General features: G+C 42.2%; 1 protein-coding gene across 2 annotated transcripts in view; it reads left to right on the forward strand.

Moving 5' to 3' along the window:
- SH3GL2 (SH3 domain containing GRB2 like 2, endophilin A1) overlaps positions 1-20,407 on the forward strand; it is a 157,228-nt gene that overhangs the window by 103,308 nt on the left and 33,513 nt on the right. For both annotated transcript variants that reach the window (XM_048850882.2, XM_048850883.2), the window contains exon 2: positions 19,511-19,579. In XM_048850882.2, coding sequence (XP_048706839.1) covers positions 19,511-19,579 — 69 coding nt within the window. The remainder of the gene's footprint in view (positions 1-19,510; positions 19,580-20,407) is intronic.

The raw sequence follows: 20,407 nt of genomic DNA on the forward strand, positions 1-20,407 counted from the left end.
ATGGTTTTATAGAACTCTATCATATCCTCCCTTAGTTGTCTCTTTTCAAGCTGAAAAGTCCCAGTCTTATGAATCTCTCCTCATATGAAAGCTGTTATATACCCCTAATCATTTTTGTTGCCCTTTTCTATACCTTTTCCAATTCCAAAATATCTTTTTTTGAGATGAGGCAACCAGATCTGCACACGGTATTCAAGATGTGGGCATACCATGGATTTATATGGAGGCAATATGATATTTTCTGTCTTATCTCTCTCTTTCCTTGATTCCCAACATTCTGTCAGCCTTTTTGACAGCCGCTGTACATTGAGTGGATGTTTTCAGAGAACTAGCCTAATTTAGACCCCATCATTTTATCTGTATAGTTGGATTGTTTTCCACTGTGCATTGCTTTGCATTTATCAACACTGAATTTCATCTGCCATTTTGTTGCTCAGTCACCCAGTTTTATGAGATCACTTTGTAACTCTTCACAGTCTGCTTTGGACTAAACTATCCTGAGTAGTTTTGTATCACCTGCAAATTTTGCCACCTCACTGCTTATCCCCTTTTCCAGAACATTTATGAATATGTTGAACAGTACTGGTCCCAGTACAGACCCCTGGGGGGACACCACTATTTACCTTTATCTATTCTGAAAATTGACCATTTATTCCTACGCTTTGTTTCCTATCTCTTTTTAACCAGTCACTGATCCATGAGAGGACCACCTCTCTTACCCCATGACAGCTTACTTTGCTTAAGAGCCTTTAGTGAGGGACCTTGTCAAAGGCTTTCTGAAAATCTAAGTACACTACATCCACTGGATCATGCTTGTTGACCCCTCAAATAATTCTAGTAGATTGGTAAGGCATGATTTCCCTTTATAAAAACCATGTTAACTTTTCCCCAACAAATCATATTCACCTATATGTCTGATAAACCTGTTCTTTATTATAGTTTCAACCAATTTGCCCAGTACTGAAGTCAGGCTTACCGGCCTGAAATGGCTGAGGTCATCTCTGGAGCCCTTTTTAAAAATTGGCATCACAGTAGCTATCCTCCAGTCATCTGGTACAGAAGCTGATTTAATTGATAGGTTACATATCACAGTTAGTAGTTCTGCAATTTCACATTTGAGCCCTGTCAGAACTCTTGGGTGAATACTCCTGGTGACTTATTACTGTTTAATTTATCAATTTGTTCCAAAACCACCTCTAATGACACCTCAATCTGGGACAGTTCCTCAGATTGTCACCTAAAATGAATGGCTCAGTTTTGGGAATTTCCCTCACATCCTCATCCATGAAGACTGATGCAAAGAATTAATTTAGTTTCTCTCCAATGGCCTTATCGCCCTTGAGTGCTCCTGTAGCATCTCAATCATCCAGTGGCCCCACTGGTTGTTTAGCAGGCTTCCTGCTTCTGATGTACTTAAAAAATTTTTTTGCTGTTACTTTGAGTTTTTGGCTAGCTGTTCTTCAAATTCTTTTTTGGCCTTCCTAATTATATTTTTACACTTCACTTACCAGAGTTTTTGCTCCTTTCCATTTTCCTCACTAGGATTTAACTTCCAGTTTTTAAAGGATGCCTTTTTGCCTCTAACTGCTTCTTTTACTTTGTTTAGCCTCGGTGACACTTTTTTGGTCCTCTCACTATGTTTGGTAGGGTAGTTCCCTAATTGGAAGGGTTTTTTAAAAAATTTTTGCCATGTAAAATCTCTCACATACAACCACAAAGTCCTTACACCTCTCCTTGGTACATTTATAAAACAGAAATAACTCTATTGAAGTTCCATTGGTGTAAATGAGAGGTGACTCAGGCTGTGATGTTTTTCAGGTGCAACACAGACTAGTGAGAGATTGTCCTGTAACCCTGAGTGCCTTAAAATGCTCTGCTGCTGTAGCTCCCTGTGTAGATGCTCCTAGCCAGTATACAAGCATGCAGCACACTGAGGGTGTGTTAAGCAGTCCTCATTCAGCAACTCTAATTCCAGCAGCCTGTCTATAACACAGCAGCTCCACCCAGGTCTCCATCAGTCTTGGTTACTACTTGCCAGGTGACCCCACCACACCCCCACTTGCAGACTTTTCCCAAACCATCTGCCCTGTTGTGTGCTGCCCTCTCCTGGAACACTCAGAGAATTAATAAGGTTCATTGCTCCTTTACAGAGACAGAAGCATGGCTTATGACTTTAATTTGCATTAACAATTATATTAATTCAAACATAGCACTGAGTTCTTTTAGGGTAAAATTAAAACAAGTTCATTCCATCAAAAAAAGAGGGGCTTTAAGTGAGTTCAAATACAAAGGATTAAACTGTCACAAGCAAAAAAAAAAAAAGGTAAAATACATTTTCTAAGGGAGAGGATTTAACTCGACAAACTACAGCCTTGGTTCAAGGTAGGTTTCTTATCATTGCTTTCCAGCCATGGCTGACCCTCTCTCAGTCAAGACCAGGCATAGAAGTACAAGATACTGGTTTCCCTTGTCTTTATAGGTGAAAGATCTTTGCCTAAGCAGGTCTCACATAAATTCATTTCCTAGAGATTTCAACCCTCTTGGGTGAAGGTCCTATATTTCTCAGCTTGCAAGATCTCTGGCTCCTTAAGTCTGTCCAGTAATGGAAATCAGGATGGTTTTTCTTTCATTATATCTTCCCCAACTCACTATTTTGTCTCCAGATTTAGGATGACCTCATGGTGGTGTTCCATTCCTGTGGACTTCCCATCTCTCTGCTGATTCAAATGTAAATGATGCTTCCATGGTTTTTGGACACATCTTGCTTAATTTAATTGACGACAGATAGATATCTGTCTTCTCTCTGGTGTGGACTTTAAAGCATAATATCTTTAAGTAACAATATTTCCTCCTAGAATGTTAATACATACATTTCACGATATGACCCACCATCATGTCATTAGCTTTCATAAAAGACTGTACCTGATACACTTTTATAATACAGTAATATTGTATACAGTCAGTTGGTTATCATTTGAGGTTCAGACCCCGGCAAGAGGCTATCTCCCTCACTCACTGGGTTGATGGCTTTGTTTCCCACTTTATATAAATGTGCCTTCATTGTAGTCTGCCTGGTGACATACAAATACACATTCCTTTTCTAGGGCAAACTGGGTTTATGCACTGCCTGCCAAACATATTTTAAGAACATAATTCTAGCACATATCCATAACTCTTTGTACACACCCTGTATGTGTATCCCACAAGAATATTAATGACAGAGTAGTGAACCAACAATCAGCCACTGTGTCACACAGGCCCAGGTGGTGGTATTGATGAGAGTGTGTGCTGACCTTAGCACTCTGCATTTATGGTGCAATCTACCTACCTCGGGTTACTAAATAGCACTAACATCGTATTTCTAAGTATTGTCAATATCTTATGATATGGAGTTGACATGTAGATGAGTGAGCAGTTTTCATGCTCATCATTGGGATGTATATTCTGTTGAACGGGCTGTTAAACACAATGTCTGGAGCACTAGTCGAGGTACATATTTAGCTATAGCATATTGCTTGGCTGAGTTCCAACTTCTTCTCATCAGCATCTACTTACATTTTCCTCATCAGTGCATCATTGACAATCTGATGCGTTATTAAACAGTTGGCTCTTTAAAAGGCTGACTCCCTTTGAGAAGAGGGGCATTTGAATTTTGAGGAGCTATTAGCAAGAAATGACTACAAAAAAGGATTTGAAGCTATCGACCTTTGGTATCATTTGATCTATTTAATCATAGATTGGAGTTGTCATTTCCTGATGATTGTTCATGACATGTAGTGTTGTGATCTGTTTTGTTTTACATTTGTAGGTCTCATAACCGATATACAATACAGAATGTTGGATAGTCCTATACAAACAATTTCTGGAGGGCTATTTTTATTAACATGTTGGAGTTTATCAATTATCTTGGCCAGTTTGCCTTTGGAAATGAGAATCTGGTTTTGGTGCATTTTACCTAGTAAAATGAAATTTTTAGTTAAATGGTGTCCACTAACCCCTATACATATGGTTTTCATTAGTCTTCATGCCTATAGTAGTGCCTACAGGCCTTGACGTAGACTGAAGCCTAATCATAGAGGATTAGATTTGGAAGAGACCTCAGGAGGTCATCTGGTCCAAACCCCTGCTCAATTGTGCTAGGTGTTGTGCATACACATGGTAAAAGACAGTTACTGCCTAGAAGGACTTTCATTGTAATGGTCAAGCCAGAGAAGGAGTAGGGGAAAGGAAGTAAACTGCTGCCTGCTTTCTCATCGCTCGTGTAGCAGCCCCAGCACATCCAGCGTACAAGTAGTCAGAGCCTTATCTCACACCACATATCAACCAGGAGTGGCAAGAACAGGTCACCCTGAAGCACGAGAGGCTGATAAGCCTAGGCAGAGAAGCACCAGTAAACCTACCCATAACAAGTGTTTATTGACTGTCTGGTTGCCTGAGAGTTCATATAAGCAGCATTATTCTCTTTACCTCTGGTGTTGTGTGTGTGTGTGTTTTGGTTTTTTTTAAAGGTGTTCCCTAATTTAAATGATGAGTCTCTTGGCCTTTCATGACTCCTGTTAATTGGATAGCAGGGCAAGTGTGAATGGATAGGTGGCAGACTTTATTTTCAGATGTCTGAGACCAGACGACCATAATCAAAAGGCAGAGCACAATTGACTTCTAGTTCTCTTCCCAGCTCATGCCCACTCCCTCTCATGAAAGGGAACTAGTGTGCCACATGCTTCACACAGAAGAAGTAGCATGAAAATATCAGTTCCTCAGAGTTTGGGGGCCTGTTTTAATAGACAGAAATCACATTTCTGGTCTTTACCAACAAGAGGACTCTGATGTTTAAAGAATGTGGCAGGTACTGTGCATACGCACAGTAAAAGCCTCTGTCCCAAAGAGTGTACAGTCTGAATAGAGAAGACAGAGAAAAAAAGTATTATTTTTCACTTTTTATAATGGGAAGCACAGAGACAGTCAGTGACTTGCAGAAGGTCATACCAGAAGCCTGTGGCAAACCAGGATCGGAACCCAGAGCTCCAAATGATTACCAGCTCTGTGCCTTAAGACTTACCTACCTTCCTCCTGTTTCCCCAACTCTATAGTGGGCACAATGGTGTTTAACATGGGTGAAATATGAATTATATTGCACAGGTTAGATATTATTTATGTCAACATCTGAGCCCCATTTCCTGCACTCTGTTTTGAAAAGCTATATACATACTTATATATTTACATTTGGCTGTGTACATCTTAAATCCTGTATAGTTTTTATTTTTGCTGTTATTGATACAGATTTCAGTGACTATATTAGGAGCCTAGTGCATCATGCACAGAATTTAGCAACATGTTATTTTGGCAATACAGAATACAAAAGTGGAAGTGGCTCCCTATTATTAACAGAGGTAATAATGGAGATTGGCCAGGTAGGCAAATAATCACTTCTGTTAACAATGGGGAGCTGCTTGCATTTTCGGATTCCATAGTGCCATCAACCCTTTGCGCTAAATTCTAAGGACTAGTATGAGGAGTAAATAATATCTGCCTGTGCAATATAATTCAAATTTCACCTATCATAGAATCATAGAATATCAGGGTTGGAAGGGACCTCAGGAGGTCATCTAGTCCAACCCCCTGAAACCTACGTTTGCCTAGGTTAGAGTTGGGGAAACTGGAGAGAAGGTAGGCAAGTCACTAAGGAGCAGATCTTCAGATCCTATCATTATCACTGGAATTGGCATAAATCATTTCTGACATACTGACATTTCAAATATCTTAATGTCCACATGCAAAATTGTATAAATTAATACAATGTCTACATCCTAATTAATTCCCTCTCTCTGTCACCTTTTGTCAAGTCCGAAACTAGTGCAATGTCGCCAGCTCCCATGATTTTGTGGTAAGTCTTGGCTAGTTGGTTTGTTCCAGCTTGTACAGCATATGAGGCTCTCAGATTTCATTTAAGAAAATGTTAGTAATACTGCTTTGCACATACGGTAAATAGGCCCTGATCCTGCACCAGAAAAGTCAATGAAAGTTTTGCCATTGACTTCTATGGGACAGGATCAGGCCCATAGCACCTTTCTTCTGAGAATATGAAGTCACTTTACAAAGAGTAAGGGCCCAATTTTGCTACCTTTCTATTAAGTAGAACTGTACTCTGTAAATACTCCAGTTGGAATAAATGAGTAACCGTAGCAGAATTTGGCTCTGGATAACTAAGCTGCCTTGTTACTCTGGTGAACTGAGGGCTTGTCTTCACATGCAGAGCTACAGCTGTGCCGCTGTAGCACTTAAGTGAAGACTCTTCTATGCAGATGGGAGAGCTTCTCCCATTGGCGTAGTTAATCCACCTCCCTGAGAGGCAGTAGCTATGTTGACGGGAGAAGCTCTCCCATTGACATAGTGCTGTCTACACTGAGGGTTAGATCGGTATAAATACATTGCTCTGGGCTGTGGATTTTTCACACCGCGGAGCAGCATAGTTATACTGATATAGGTCTGTAGTGTAGACCTGGCCTCAGATACAAGTCAAACGGAGTAAGTGGTCTACACTACAAAGAGAGATCAATGTAAGCAGCCTTGCTTCGACCCAACTCTGTAAGTATCTATGCTAAAATTTCACTCCCACCAACGTAACTTGACCACTACACTGACTTAATAACCTCCCTCTCCCCACAAGTGGCGTAGAGTCAATGTCAATGTAGTTAGGTTGACATAGCGTCAGTGTAGACACTGTGTTGCTTACATCAACAGTTGCAGGCTTTCAGAAGCCAGCCTACCGTGTTCCACACTGACCGTTCAATCTGTGCAAGCGTTCCTGGTGAGGATGTGCACCGCCGACACACGGAACGAAGTATAGATATTCACAAGTGCTGTAATTACTTTGGTGGCTGTATGCCATTGTAAGTTAGGTCTATTTAATTTTATCGTGATTTGACAAAAGCTATACAGAGCCACAGCACAAAGTACAAAACTCAGTGGCAAAACTGGGACCTGAGTTTGAGAACCACCGATGCCTTGATTTGACCACTTGATGTAGTACACTGTTCCTTTTTAGTATTGTCTTAAAAATGAGTTTTCTGTGTAGGAATTCTAGACAGGCAATAAATGCATTCTGTGGTTTTCTATAATGCTGTGAAGAGAAATTCATTTTAAATGTTTAATCAAATGCCAACCACCTTGATAAGCTGCCAGCAGTGAACCCTCTGTGTTCCTTGGTACATCAGCAGCCTGCAGTCAGTGTTGTGACGGATGCTAGGGCTTTCTGCCTTTCGGTGACCTTTCAGTCCCAGATAATCTGAGATCTTCTCTAGATTTGAACTTCACTAGGACAGCTCAGTTCTGGCAAAGAATCTTCCATACATTTTAAACTGATCGCATTCTTGTATGACTCTTATTCCTCTCTGGCTCAGCTTAATTGCCTTCAGAAACTAAGTCAAACACAGTGTTCTAAAACAAGTAACCATATAAGAGACAGAATCAAGACTTGTGATTTTGGAGGTTGGGATTGTTTCCCCTGCATGATTAGGTTAGACTGCTAAACAGCTTCTCATGCAGATGGAATATAATATTTAATACTCCTTCATCCATATGTTTCTTCTCTGGAAACTAAGAGTTTGTTCTTATGACAAATCACGGTTCTGAAACCTAGGGAGGAATATTGAGCCTGATTTTCAAAGGCACAAATGCAGGTGCTTAATGTTTCATTGAGTAACTGTATGCACACATGGACAGGTATGGATGTAGCTAGCCTTGTGAGCCTGCAAAGCCCCCCCCCCTTTTTTTCTTCCTAAATTTGGTATTGGAACTTGTAAATTTGTAACTCTCTCTCCCATTGTCCCATCAAGTGTTCTGGTTATTTTCTTACTCAGAACATTTTCTCAGTTTTTATGGAATTCTTAGGGAAATTGGCATTGACTTTCTAGGTCTCAGACTTCTTTAGCCAACTCCCACAAAGGAATCTGTGTAGTTTAAAATCCCCGGTGAATATACATTCCTGCAGAGTGCAGGATATTTACATTCCAAAATGTGGGACTAACTATTTGTAAGATTTGCTTGGGGGAGAATTATTTCCTCCTGCAATTAGGGCCTGTTGTTTTGACAAGGCTTTTTCAATAGATTTTTTTCTCAAATGCAAGAAAAATTCCACACAGTACTTCAATTAAAAACTATATATCTTGATAATTGTATATTGATGAATACAAAGGTACATTTCTGATCAGGCTGACTGAAGATGAGCTTTTATGTGTGAGGTTGCTATCCACGTCAGATGATGATTTAATACTAATACAGTAGAACCTCAGCGTTATGAACACTTCAGGAATGGAGGTTGTTCGTAACTCCAAAATGTTTGTAGCTCTGAACAAAACATTATGGTTGACCTTTTAAAAGTTTACAACTGAACATTGACTTAATACAACTTTGAAACTTTACTATGCAGAAGAAAAATGCTGGTTTTCCGTTATTTTTTATTCATTTACGTTTAGCAATACTGTATTTGCTTTTTTTTTCATTGGCTCTGCTGCTGCCTGATTGCATACTTCCGGTTCCAAATGTGGTGTGTGATTGGTCAGTTTGTAACTCTGGTATTAGTAACTCTGAGGTTCTACTGTAACTATATTCTCATGCATACCTTTCCTGAGCTGTGACTATTACTCCCAGCATGTAGCTGTGATTCTGTTTTTTGTATACTACTACTTTAAAAGTAAAATGTCTGACTGATGGGGACAGAGCTGTGAGAGGATTCATGAGAAGTTTTTTTGAGTGGGAGAGAGACTTCGCTTTTTCTTTCATGGAAATTTTGCATTTCTTCTTCTTTTGTTCTTTCATTTTGATCTGAAATCATCCCTCTGGACTGGAAGCAAATACATTTTGCATTGTTTGGGTATGACAAACATAAAAAAGATGAGGATCCATTTTCTAACTCTGCTTCTGTTTTTGCTTGCACCAGTGTAATTCTGAAGTAATTCCATTGAAGATAGTGGGGATTTAAAGGTTATAATCCATGGAAGTGAGATCAGGCCAGGCTCTGTAGAATAGCTTTCTCATGCACTCAGCCGGGGGTGGAGTGTACTTTCATTGTCCATGTCATTTTTTAGTTTGAGTAAAAAAAAAAACATGAATACCATCCCTTCCATGTCTTACCTGCATGTTTTTGTACTGGCCCTTTTTTCAACTACAGGGTACTGGCACAATTTAAGATGAAAGTGGAAAGATTGTACATGAGCCTGCGAAGCCAGTTGATTTAATTGGCATAATATTTTCAAAGGACATTAACTGGCTTTGGCTAACCGAATCAAATGGATTTATAAGGCTGTATAAAAGAGAACCAACTTATGGTGATGTTGTATTCTTATACGCTGGTAAAACAATATGGAGAATATAACCAGGAAAAGGGCAGTTAGTGAATTTACACTTTCAAAGAAACCGCTTTCCCTCTTTTTTTCTTGAGTGCCCTAAGATAGGTGTGTAATTCACTCCTAGTGGCTGAGATCCTCAGTTGTTGTAAAAGGGCTCATTTACATCAACAGATGCAAATCCTTCCAGTTAGATTTTTGAAAACTGGATCTGTGTCCTTATAGCAGCCTCATTGTTCTCTTTTTTTTATTTAAAAAAAACTCATCTAGATTTGTGCATTCAAGTGAATTGTAAGAAAGGCTAATATAGGCAAGCATCCCATATTTAATTTCTTTATATATTCTATCTCTTCGTGATGCGTCCTGCTAATAAAAAAAACCACATTGTAAATAAGACGTTTTCATTTCCCTTCAGCAAGCCAGCGTTCCTATGGAATCAGTCTCACATATGCAACGCCTACAGTCAGGGATGCTTACAGTATGTGATGTTATAGTCTTTGCGAATTCTGTGTAGCATAGTTGTACAGAACAGTTTTGAATTACTTTGTGAAATGATAATGGCTATAGTATGGGCTCTGCTTGTGGAGAAAATGTGCTGTCACTATCCTTCATCCATAGCACCCATTGCAGTTGGCAAACAAGTGTCAGAGCAGGTTATCAAAAACACAGTTGCAAGTTAAAAGTATAGGGCCCAAATCCGATCTCACTACAACTATGATCTGGTGCGTAGTTCCACTGACTTCAGTGGGGTTACTGTTGATTTATGTTTATGTTCAGATCTGAATTGGGCTTTGGGACACCCTTTTGTTGCAGTAGTTCTTCGAGTGCTTGCTCATGTCAATTCCATTTTAGGTGTGTGCGTGCCCACATGCACTGTGGTCAGAGACTTTTGCCTTAGCGGTATCCACACTGGAGGGCCACGCTCATGCCGCAGTGTATCAGGCACTGCCAGCCCTATGCCCTCTCAGTTCTTTCTTACCACCTGTGATGGTTAGTTGGAACTCCTGATCTTGCTTAGCAAGAGCATTAGCAGTTTGTCACTGTTCAGATCATTCTCCTTTGTTGTTCAGTCAGTGATTTAGTTAGTTGTAGTTTAGTAGTTAGATATATTTATAGAGAGCAATCATATCTCCCCTCAGCCTTCCTTTGGTTAGGCTAAACCTTGAGTCTCCTAAGACAGGTTTTCCATTTCTCAGATCATCCAAGTAGCCCTTCTCTGTACCTGTTCTAGTTTGAATTCATCCTTCTTAAACATGGGAGACTAGAACTGCGCACAGTATTCCAGGTGAGGTCTCACCAGTGCCTTGTATAACAGTACTCAAACCTCCTTATCTCTACTGGAAATACCTCGTCTAATGCATCCCAAGACCACATTAGCTTTTTTCACAGCCAAATCACACTGGCGGCTCATAGTCATCCTGTGGTCAACCAATACTCCAAGGTCCTTCTCCTCCTCCATTACTTCTAATTGATATGTCCCCAGCTTATAACTAAAATTCTTATTAATCCCTAAATGCATGACCTCACACTTCTCACTATTAAATTTCATCCTATTACTATTACTCCAGTTTACAAGGTCATCCAGATCTTCCTGTATGACATCCCTGTCTGTCTCTAAATTGGCAATACCTCCCAGCTTTGTATCATCCGCAAACTTTATGAGCACACTCCCACTTTTTGTGCCAAGATCAGTAATAAAAAGATTGGTCCCAAAACCGATCTCTGAGGAATTCCACTGGTAACCTCCCTCCAGCCTGACAGTTCACTTTTCAGTATGACCCACTGTAGTCTCCCTGTTAACCAATTCCTTATCCATCTTTCAGTTTTCATATTGATCCCCATCTTTTCCAATTTAACTAATAATTCCCCATGTGGCACAGTATCAAACGCCTTACTGAAATCTAGGTAAATTAGATCTATTGCGTTTCCTTTGTCTAAAAAATCTGTTACTTTCTCAAAGAAGGAGATCAGGTTGGTTTGGCACAATCTACCTTTTGTAAAACCATGTTGTATTTTGTCCCATTTACCATTGACCTCAATGTCCTTAATTACTTTCTCCTTCAAAATTTTTTCCAAGACTTGCATATGTCTTACAGATGTCAAACTAACAGGCCTGTAGTTACCTGGATTACCTTTTTTTTCCTTTCTTAAAAATAGGAACTATGTCAGTAATTCTCCACTCATTCAGCACAACCCCTGAGTTTACAGATTCATTAAAAATTCTTGCTAATGGGCTTGCCATTTCATGTGCCAATTCCTTTAATATTCTTGGATGAAGATTATCTGAGCCCCCCGATTTAGTCCCATTAAGTGGTTCGAGTTTCGCTTCTACCTTAGATATAGTAACATCTACCTCCATATTCTCATTCCCATTTGTCATGCTACCATTATCCCTAAGACCCTCATTAGCCTTATTAAAGACTGAGGCAAAGTATTTGTTTAGATATTGGGCCATGCCTAGATTATCTTAACCTCCACTCCATCCTCACTGTTTAGCGGTCCCACTTCTTTCTTTGTTTTCTTCTTATTTATATGGCTATAGAACCTTTTACTATTGGTTTTAATTCCCTTTGCAAGGTCCAACTCTACTTGACTTTTAGCCTATCTCACTTTATCCCTACATATTCTGGCCTCAATAAGGTAGCTTTCCTTTCTGATCCCTCCCATCTTCCACTCCCTGTATGCTTTCTGCTTTTTCTTAATCACCTCTCTGAGATGCTTGCTCATCCAGCTTGGTCTACATTTGATCAGGAACAGCCAGCATGGATTCACCAAGGGAAGGTCATGCCTGACTAATCTAATCGCCTTTTATGATGAGATTACTGGCTCTGTGGATGAAGGGAAAGCAGTGGATGTATTGTATCTTGACTTTAGCAAAGCTTTTGACACGGTCTCCCACAGTATTCTTGTCAGCAAGTTAAGGAAGTATGCGCTGGATGAATGCACTATAAGGTGGGTAGAAAGTTGGCTAGATTGTCGGGCTCAACGGGTAGTGATCAATGGCTCCATGTCTAGCTGGCAGCCGGTATCAAGTGGAGTGCCCCAAGGGTCGGTCCTGGGGCCGGTTTTGTTCAATATCTTCATAAATGATCTGGAGGATGGTGTGGATTGCACTCTCAGCAAATTTGCGGATGATACTAAACTGGGAGGAGTGGTAGATACACTGGAGGGGAGGGATAGGATACAGAAGGACCTAGACAAATTGGAGGATTGGGCCAAAAGAAATCTGATGAGGTTCAATAAGGATAAGTGCAGGGTCCTGCACTTAGGACGGAAGAACCCAATGCACAGCTACAGACTAGGGACCGAATGGCTAGGCAGCAGTTCTGCGGAAAAGGACCTAGGGGTGACAGTGGACGAGAAGCTGGATATGAGTCAGCAGTGTGCCCTTGTTGCCAAGAAGGCCAATGGCATTTTGGGATGTATAAGTAGGGGCATAGCGAGCAGATCGAGGGACGTGATCGTTCCCCTCTATTCGACATTGGTGAGGCCTCATCTGGAGTACTGTGTCCAGTTTTGGGCCCCACACTACAAGAAGGATGTGGATAAATTGGAGAGAGTCCAGCGAAGGGCAACAAAAATGATTAGGGGTCTGGAACACATGACTTATGAGGAGAGGCTGAGGGAGCTGGGATTGTTTAGCCTGCAGAAGAGAAGAATGAGGGGGGATTTGATAGCTGCTTTCAACTACCTGAAAGGGGGTTCCAAAGAGGATGGCTCTAGACTGTTCTCAATGGTAGCAGATGACAGAACGAGGAGTAATGGTCTCAAGTTGCAGTGGGGGAGGTTTAGATTGGATATTAGGAAAAACTTTTTCACTAAGAGGGTGGTGAAACACTGGAATGCGTTACCTAGGGAGGTGGTAGAATCTCCTTCCTTAGAGGTTTTTAAGGTCAGGCTTGATAAAGCCCTGGCTGGGATGATTTAACTGGGAATTGGTCCTGCTTCGAGCAGGGGGTTGGACTAGATGACCTTCTGGGGTCCCTTCCAACCCTGATATTCTATGATTCCTGCCTATGAATTTTTCCCCTTTCTTGTGATGCAGGCTTCCGATAGCTTCTGCAGTTTTGACTTAAAGTAATCCCAGGCCTCCTCTGCCTTTAGATCCATAAATTCTTCAGTCCAATCCACTTCCCTAACTAATTTCCTTAATTTTTGAAAGTCAGCCCTTTTGAAATCAAAAACCCTAGTCACAGATTTATTTTTGTTTATCCTTCCATTCAGTTTGCACTGAATTAGCTCATGATCACTTGAACCAAGATTGTCCCCTACAACCATTTCTTCTATGAGGTCCTCACTACACACCAAAACTAAATCTAAAATGGCATCCCCTCTAGTCGGTTCAGCAGCTACTTGATGAAGGACTCCATCAGCTATCGCATCTAGGAAAATCTGAGCCCTATTATTATTACTAGCACTCGTCCTCCAGTCTATATCTGGGAAGTTAAAGTCTCCTATGATCACGCAGTTTCCATTAGTATTTACTTCATTAAAGAGGGCTCTATCCATATCAAAATTAGATTCCAGCGGTCTATAGCACACCCCAAGCACTATCACAGGGGAGGCTCGAGTAGTTTTCTTCCTCAATGTGATTTTTGCCTAGATGGACTCTGTTTTATCCACTCCATCGCTTCTTATTTCTTTACATTCTACCTCATCATTGATCTACAATGCTACTCCACCACCTGTACCTTTATTTCTGTCTTTCCTAAACAGCATATGCCCTTCAATACCTGTAGTCCAGTCATGACTACTATTCCACCATGTTTCTGTTATCCCTATACTATCCGTTTTCACTTCCTGCACCAGTAGCTCTAATTCCTCCATTTTATTACCTAGGTTCCTCGCATTGGTGTACAAAATCTTAATTTTTGCTGTTTGGCCTCGCTCACATTCTGTACTTGATTAGACATGGTCATTCTACAGCCAGTATGACCAATTAGACTGGTATCCACACTGCCCTTCCTCATGATGTCCATTCTCCTACCCACAGCTGTATCCTTTCTTACTTTGTTTTCTTTCCTCTCAATGCTAAAATCTGGCATGGAGATTACCTGGACATCTCCCAACCATCCCCCCCAGATTCCTAGTTTAAAGCTCTCTTAATCAGTTGTGCCAGCCTCCATCCTAGAAGTCTATTTCCTTCCTTACTCAGATGAAGTCCATCCTGAGAGAACTGTCCTCTGTCCATGAACGCCTCCCTGTGGCCATACATCCCAAAGCCCTCCTTATAGCACCACTGCCTAAGCCATCTATATAGTCATAATCTTGTCACAACTTTGTTGCCCTTCTCTAGGAACAGGCAGAATCCCACTAAAGATCACCTGAGCCTCGATTTCCTTAAGCATCTTGCCCAGTCTAGCATAGTCCCCCTTTATACGTTCCAGCGAGAATCTAGCCATATCATTTGTTCCCACATGAAGGATAAGTAGGGGATTCTTTCCCGCTCCCTTTAGGATCCTTTTCAACCTCAGGTCTATATCTTGTATCTTAGCACCTGGAAGACAGCACACCCTTCTATTCTCTGGATCAGCTCTGGTTACAGGCCTGTCTATTCTTCTCAGTAAAGAGTCCCCGATCACGTAGACCTGCCTTTTCCTGGTGACTGTGCTATTCTCCAGTCTAGCCCCTGTTCCCTCTGGCTGCAAATTCTTTCCATTCCTATTCTCCCTTATAATCCTCTTCAACCCATCCTGTATCCTCCTGGGACTCATATTTGGTGTCGTCTCCATTGACTCTTCCCCCTAAGGGGCCGGTCCTCAGATCAGGTGCAGAGGCATCTCAATCTGGACTGTTCCACCTGTGACAATAATAATAATAAACAACAAAAAGTTGACCCTCACCCCAGTGCAATGTAGAGAATTCATTTGGGCTGTACTTGACACCACTCGAGCCAAAGCCTTCCTCCCCAAGACTCTGTTCCAGGCCATGGTGGACCTCATCTTGTCTCTGCGTGCCCAACCACTCACCACTGCCCACACCTGCCTGAGACTGTTGGGTCACATGGCAGCATGCACTTACATGATCCGGCATGTGTGACTCCGCCTCAGGCCCCTACAGGTGTGGCTGGCATCATCCAGCACAGTCCCCAACCAGCACAATATGGACCGGGTGATCAGGATTCCAGATAGCGTACTGTCTTTTACCTGGTGGAAAAAGATCCTACACTGGCACTGGAGGGAGTCCCATTCACTCCCCCAGTCTTGTCGGTGACTCTTGTCTCTGATGCTTCAGACCTGGGTTGGGGAGCATACTCAGGCGATCTCAGTACTCATGGTCATCAATCCCTGCACCTCAACATCAGGGAACTCAGGGTGATTCACCTAGCCTGCCAAGCCTTTTGGCCTCACATACAAGGCAAGGTGGTTCAACATCTAATGGACAACACAGCCACGGTCTTCTATATCAACAAGCGGGGGAAGCCAGGTCGTCTGTCCTACGTCAGGAAGTGCTCCGGCTCTGGGATTTCTGCCTGCAGCACGACATCCATCTCATGGCCGCTCACCTCCCGGGGGCCAGGAAAGCTTGGGCGGAAAGCCTCAGCAGGACATTCTCCTCATGAGTGGTCCCTTCACCCGGAGGTGGTCAGTTCTATCTTCCGCAGGTGGGGAACTCCCCAGGAGGACCTATTTGCATCTAGGCAGAACAGAAAATGCCACGTTTTCTGTTCGTTCCAGGGCAGTGACAGGAGATCCCTGTCAGATGCTTTCCTGCTTCTGTGGTTGGGGGCTCTGATGTACACCTTCCCTCCAGTGCCATGCTGCCCAGGGTCCTCCTGAAGATCAAGCAGGACAGGACAAAGGTCATCCTCATAGCGCTAGTGTGGCCGCACCAAGACTGGTTCAGCATGCTGCTGGAACTCTTTGTGGCAAAACCCTATCACAGATGGTGCTCAGGGCAGACCTGTTGTCCCAGAACCATGGCAGTCTTCTGCACCTCTTCATCTGACGGCTTGGCTGCTGCACGGCTAAATGCGCAAGAACGACAAGTCCTGTTGGGCAGTAAAAAGTCCTCCACCAGGGGCACCTACCTGACCAAATGGAAGGAATTCACCTGCTGGATGGTGAATAAGGGGGTCTGTCCCAAGCAAGCCCCATTGCAGGTGATTCTAGACTACCGTATTCACCTCAAGCTTCAGGGCTTGTTGCTCTCATCCATCAAGGTCCATCTAGTGGCCATCTTGACCTTCTATCTACCATTTGAAGGCAGATCAGTTTTCTCTCAGGATACCACAGCCAGATTCCTCAAGGGTCTGGAGCACCTCTACCTGCACGTCAGGGATCCTGTTCCTCCGTGGGACTTGAATCTGGTGCTATCACGGCTCATGGGTCCCTCCTTTGAGCTTTTGGCTTCCTGCTCTCTCCTTCTCCTCTCCTGGAAGGTCGCATTCCTGCTTGCGGTAACATCGACCTTCTGGATAGCCAAGATTCAGGTGCTCACCTCAAAGCCACTTTACATGATTTTCTACAAGGACAGGTCCAGCTAAGACCTCATCTGGCCTTCCTTCCTAAGGTGGTCTCTCAGTTTCATTTGAGCCAAGACATTTACTTACTGGTCTTCTTTCCAAAGCTGCATTAATCAGAGGAGGAGCGCAGGCTACATGCCCTGAACATCAGGAGGGCTCTGGCCTTGTACATTGAAAGGACCAAGCCATTCCATAAGTTGATGCAATTATTCATTGCTGTGGCCGACAGGATGAAAGGTCACCCTGTTTCCACTCGGAGAATTTCCTCCTGGATCACTGCCTGCATTCATTTTTGCTATGATCAAGCAAAGGTGCCGCTCCCCGGTGATCGTCACCACCCACTTTATCAGGGTGCAGGCATCTTTGGCAGCCTTTTTGGCCCAAGTGCCTATCCAGGACATATGTAGGGTGGCCACCTGGTCGTCGGTCCATACCTTTACATCCCACTATGCACTGACCCAGCAGGTCCCGATCACTGCAAGCCACCAAACGATGAACTCCGAGCCCACCTCCGTAGCTACTGCTTGTGAGTCACCTAGAATGGAATCGACATGAGCAAGCACTCAAAGAAGAAAAAACGGTTACCTACTTTTTCGTAACTGTTCTTCAAGATGTGTTGCTCGTGTCCGTTCCATTACCTGCCCTCCCACCCCTCTGTCAGAGTTGTCGGCAAGAAGGAATTGAGAGGGTATAGGGTCGGTGTGCCTGATATACCAAGGCATGAGCACGGCCCTCCAGAGTGCATCACAGCCGGCCCTAAGGATACTGCTAAGGCAGAAGTCTCAGACAACCGTGCACGTGGACACGCACACACCTAGAATGGAATGGACATGAGAAATACATCTCGAACAACAGTTACGAAAAGGTAGGTAACCGTTTTTTCTTATTTGAGTGCTTGTTCATGTCGATTCAGTAGTGCAGACCACACAGATTCATCTGCATTCAGAGTAGCAGCAGGAGTGTGTCTGAATGGAAGCTTTTCATTTCTTTATTGGGGAAATGAGATAAGTAAAGTGCTTCCTCTCTCTTTTTTTTTTTTTTTTGGTGGAAGCCACCTAGTATTGGTGCATGATTAACACAACTGAATGAATCTGTACTAGTCAGGTTTTGGCTACTACTCAATGAGGAGCTGACGACAATAAACAAAGAGAAGCTACAACTGTTTCCTATTTGGTAGGTAATGTTGTGTGTGCAATGGCTCTGCATTAGTAAGTGCTCAAGTGTGGGTACCTTGCAGCACTGCTGATTTACAAGAATGAATGAACTTGATGAGATTAATCACATTTCTGTATCTTGTTCACCATAGGCAAGTATAGAAAGGGGGACTTGTGCCCCCCTCTAATGAAACAGTAAAATGCCAGACTGCACCTCCCCTGAGGTCTCCCTCTGCTTAGTGCCAAGCTAGCCAAAAAGTAAACAGAGTGGTTGAAACCAAGTGGAAACACACGTGTTATTCTGACTTCATTTACACCTGTGTAACAGGAGTAACATTATTGAATTCAGTAGTTACACTTGTTTCTTACCAGTATAAGAGAGATCAGAATCAGACTCATAGAAGAATATGTACAATTAAATGATGTACAGTATAATGAATCGCAAATTACAGTAAAAACTGAAAACAGTGTATAATTTAGTGTGACAAATGCAGACACAGTGTATGATGAGAACAGGCAGTGGGCCAAATCCATCTAATTGACTTCTGTGACACCAGTCATAAATTTAGCCCGTTGTTACAAACAGTGCTATTACAGTGAGTTTCCTACAGATTCATTGGTGACTGGTGCTGTATAACAGTCACCAGTACAATCCATTATCATTCGTATTGTTGACGAGAAAGGGAAACTCCATTTAATGTGTTCCAACATGAATCAGGAAAATGAAAGGATATCACAAAATCATTTCCAAATCATCTCCACACTGAGCATTTTGTGAGAAATGAAGACTTGTCAAAGCTATGTCACTGGAGTTCACTTTATTCCTTATTTCAACTGAAATTTCATCAAGTTTAATATTTTTATACATATCTCATATGACCACCACTGCTTTCTGATATAATTGTTTGTTCATGTAATTACTACAAGCCCATGCATGGTATGAGAATGATTTTCTATGGATGTTTCTTTTATGTAGGGAAAAATTGGGATGTAAATTTGATTTCTAATGATATGAGGCTGAGTTCTGGCTTGAGCCATGTATGCATCTGAAGGTCAGGAGGGAGCATCCCTGTCCAGGGGGAGTGTGCAACTCATCCTAACAAGCTGTGTGGCTGTTTGCCCCTTCAAGTAGCTAGAGTGCTTATAGGGGATTGTGAGGCTGATTCTGCTCAGAGGTGATGGATATGGTCCTTTTAGTTCAAGCAGTAAAGACTTGTTCTTTGAGATCCTGGGTTCATCCCCCCGAGATGTAAATGACTAGAGCCCCAATCCTGCAAAGACTTCTTTCACGCACCATGTGTAATCCCATTGACAGTAATGTAGGATTGAGGCCTAAGAGAATAGACCACAAAGCTATTTTTCACGCCTGACATAGGTCATATATTTAAACTCAGTTCTGCAGAGGTGATTGGCTGATGCATCTGGTCACACTATACCAGCTAGTTTCTTATAGGAAAATACCTTTGCACTGGAAACCAATGTATATATGAGAATTCTGTGTAGATCTTCAGTCATCTCTGATCTTACCTTTTGTTTTTAATCCACAGAAAGTCAGTGAGAAGGTTGGAGGTGCAGAAGGAACTAAGTTAGATGATGACTTCAAAGAAATGGAGAGGGTAAGTCTGAACATAAGTATTAGTTTTTTGTGTTTTTTTTTTAAATCCACCATAAAAAGATAAGTGATTTAGCAGCATGAGTCTCCTGACTTATATTCCTAAATCATTGTACAGCTGAATTGCACTTATGGTCTGTTACCCCCTTTTATTTTCTAATAAAGAAATATAAATAACAAATATTACATGCAGAGATCAGTGATATCTGCCTCAATTTAGCCCTGAGTTAATCCACTGTAGTGGATCCCTGAAAGCAGAAAGTTTGCCTGGATGGATGAATATTCTTATGGCACAAAGATCCCACAATCCTCAGCTCATTGAGGTCAGTCAAGAAGGGCAGAGCTGGCTGAGGAAAGACTGTATCCAAGATGCTTAGGATATTTGCAGTTTCAGAGCATCCCCCCAAGCAGCCTTCACTGGGCAGAGCTCCTTTGGATCTAGAGCTGCAGTTAAGATATGCCTTCCCCCATCAGAAACTCCACGGATGCTGAAAGTGACAACAGCACCTGCCTTCCCATGGCTGTGAATCCCTCTTGGAAGAAAAGGGATTACAATACTGTGTGGTTTCAGAGGAACAGCCGTGTTAGTCTGTATTCGCAAAAAGAAAAGGAGTACTTGTGGCACCTTAGAGACTAACCAATTTATTTGAGCGCGGTATACATCTGATGAAGTGAGCTGTAGCTCACGAAAGCTCATGCTCAAATAAATTGGTTAGTCTCTAAGGTGCCACAAGTACTCCTTTTCTTTTTGCGAATACTGTGTGGGTGTATGTAATGGGGTGTCCACCCAACACAGGACTGACAGGAATTAAGATGGCCAGGTAGGCCAATT

Source organism: Caretta caretta, chromosome 5 (assembly GCF_965140235.1).
Source record: "Caretta caretta isolate rCarCar2 chromosome 5, rCarCar1.hap1, whole genome shotgun sequence".
NCBI lineage: Eukaryota > Metazoa > Chordata > Testudines > Cheloniidae > Caretta > Caretta caretta.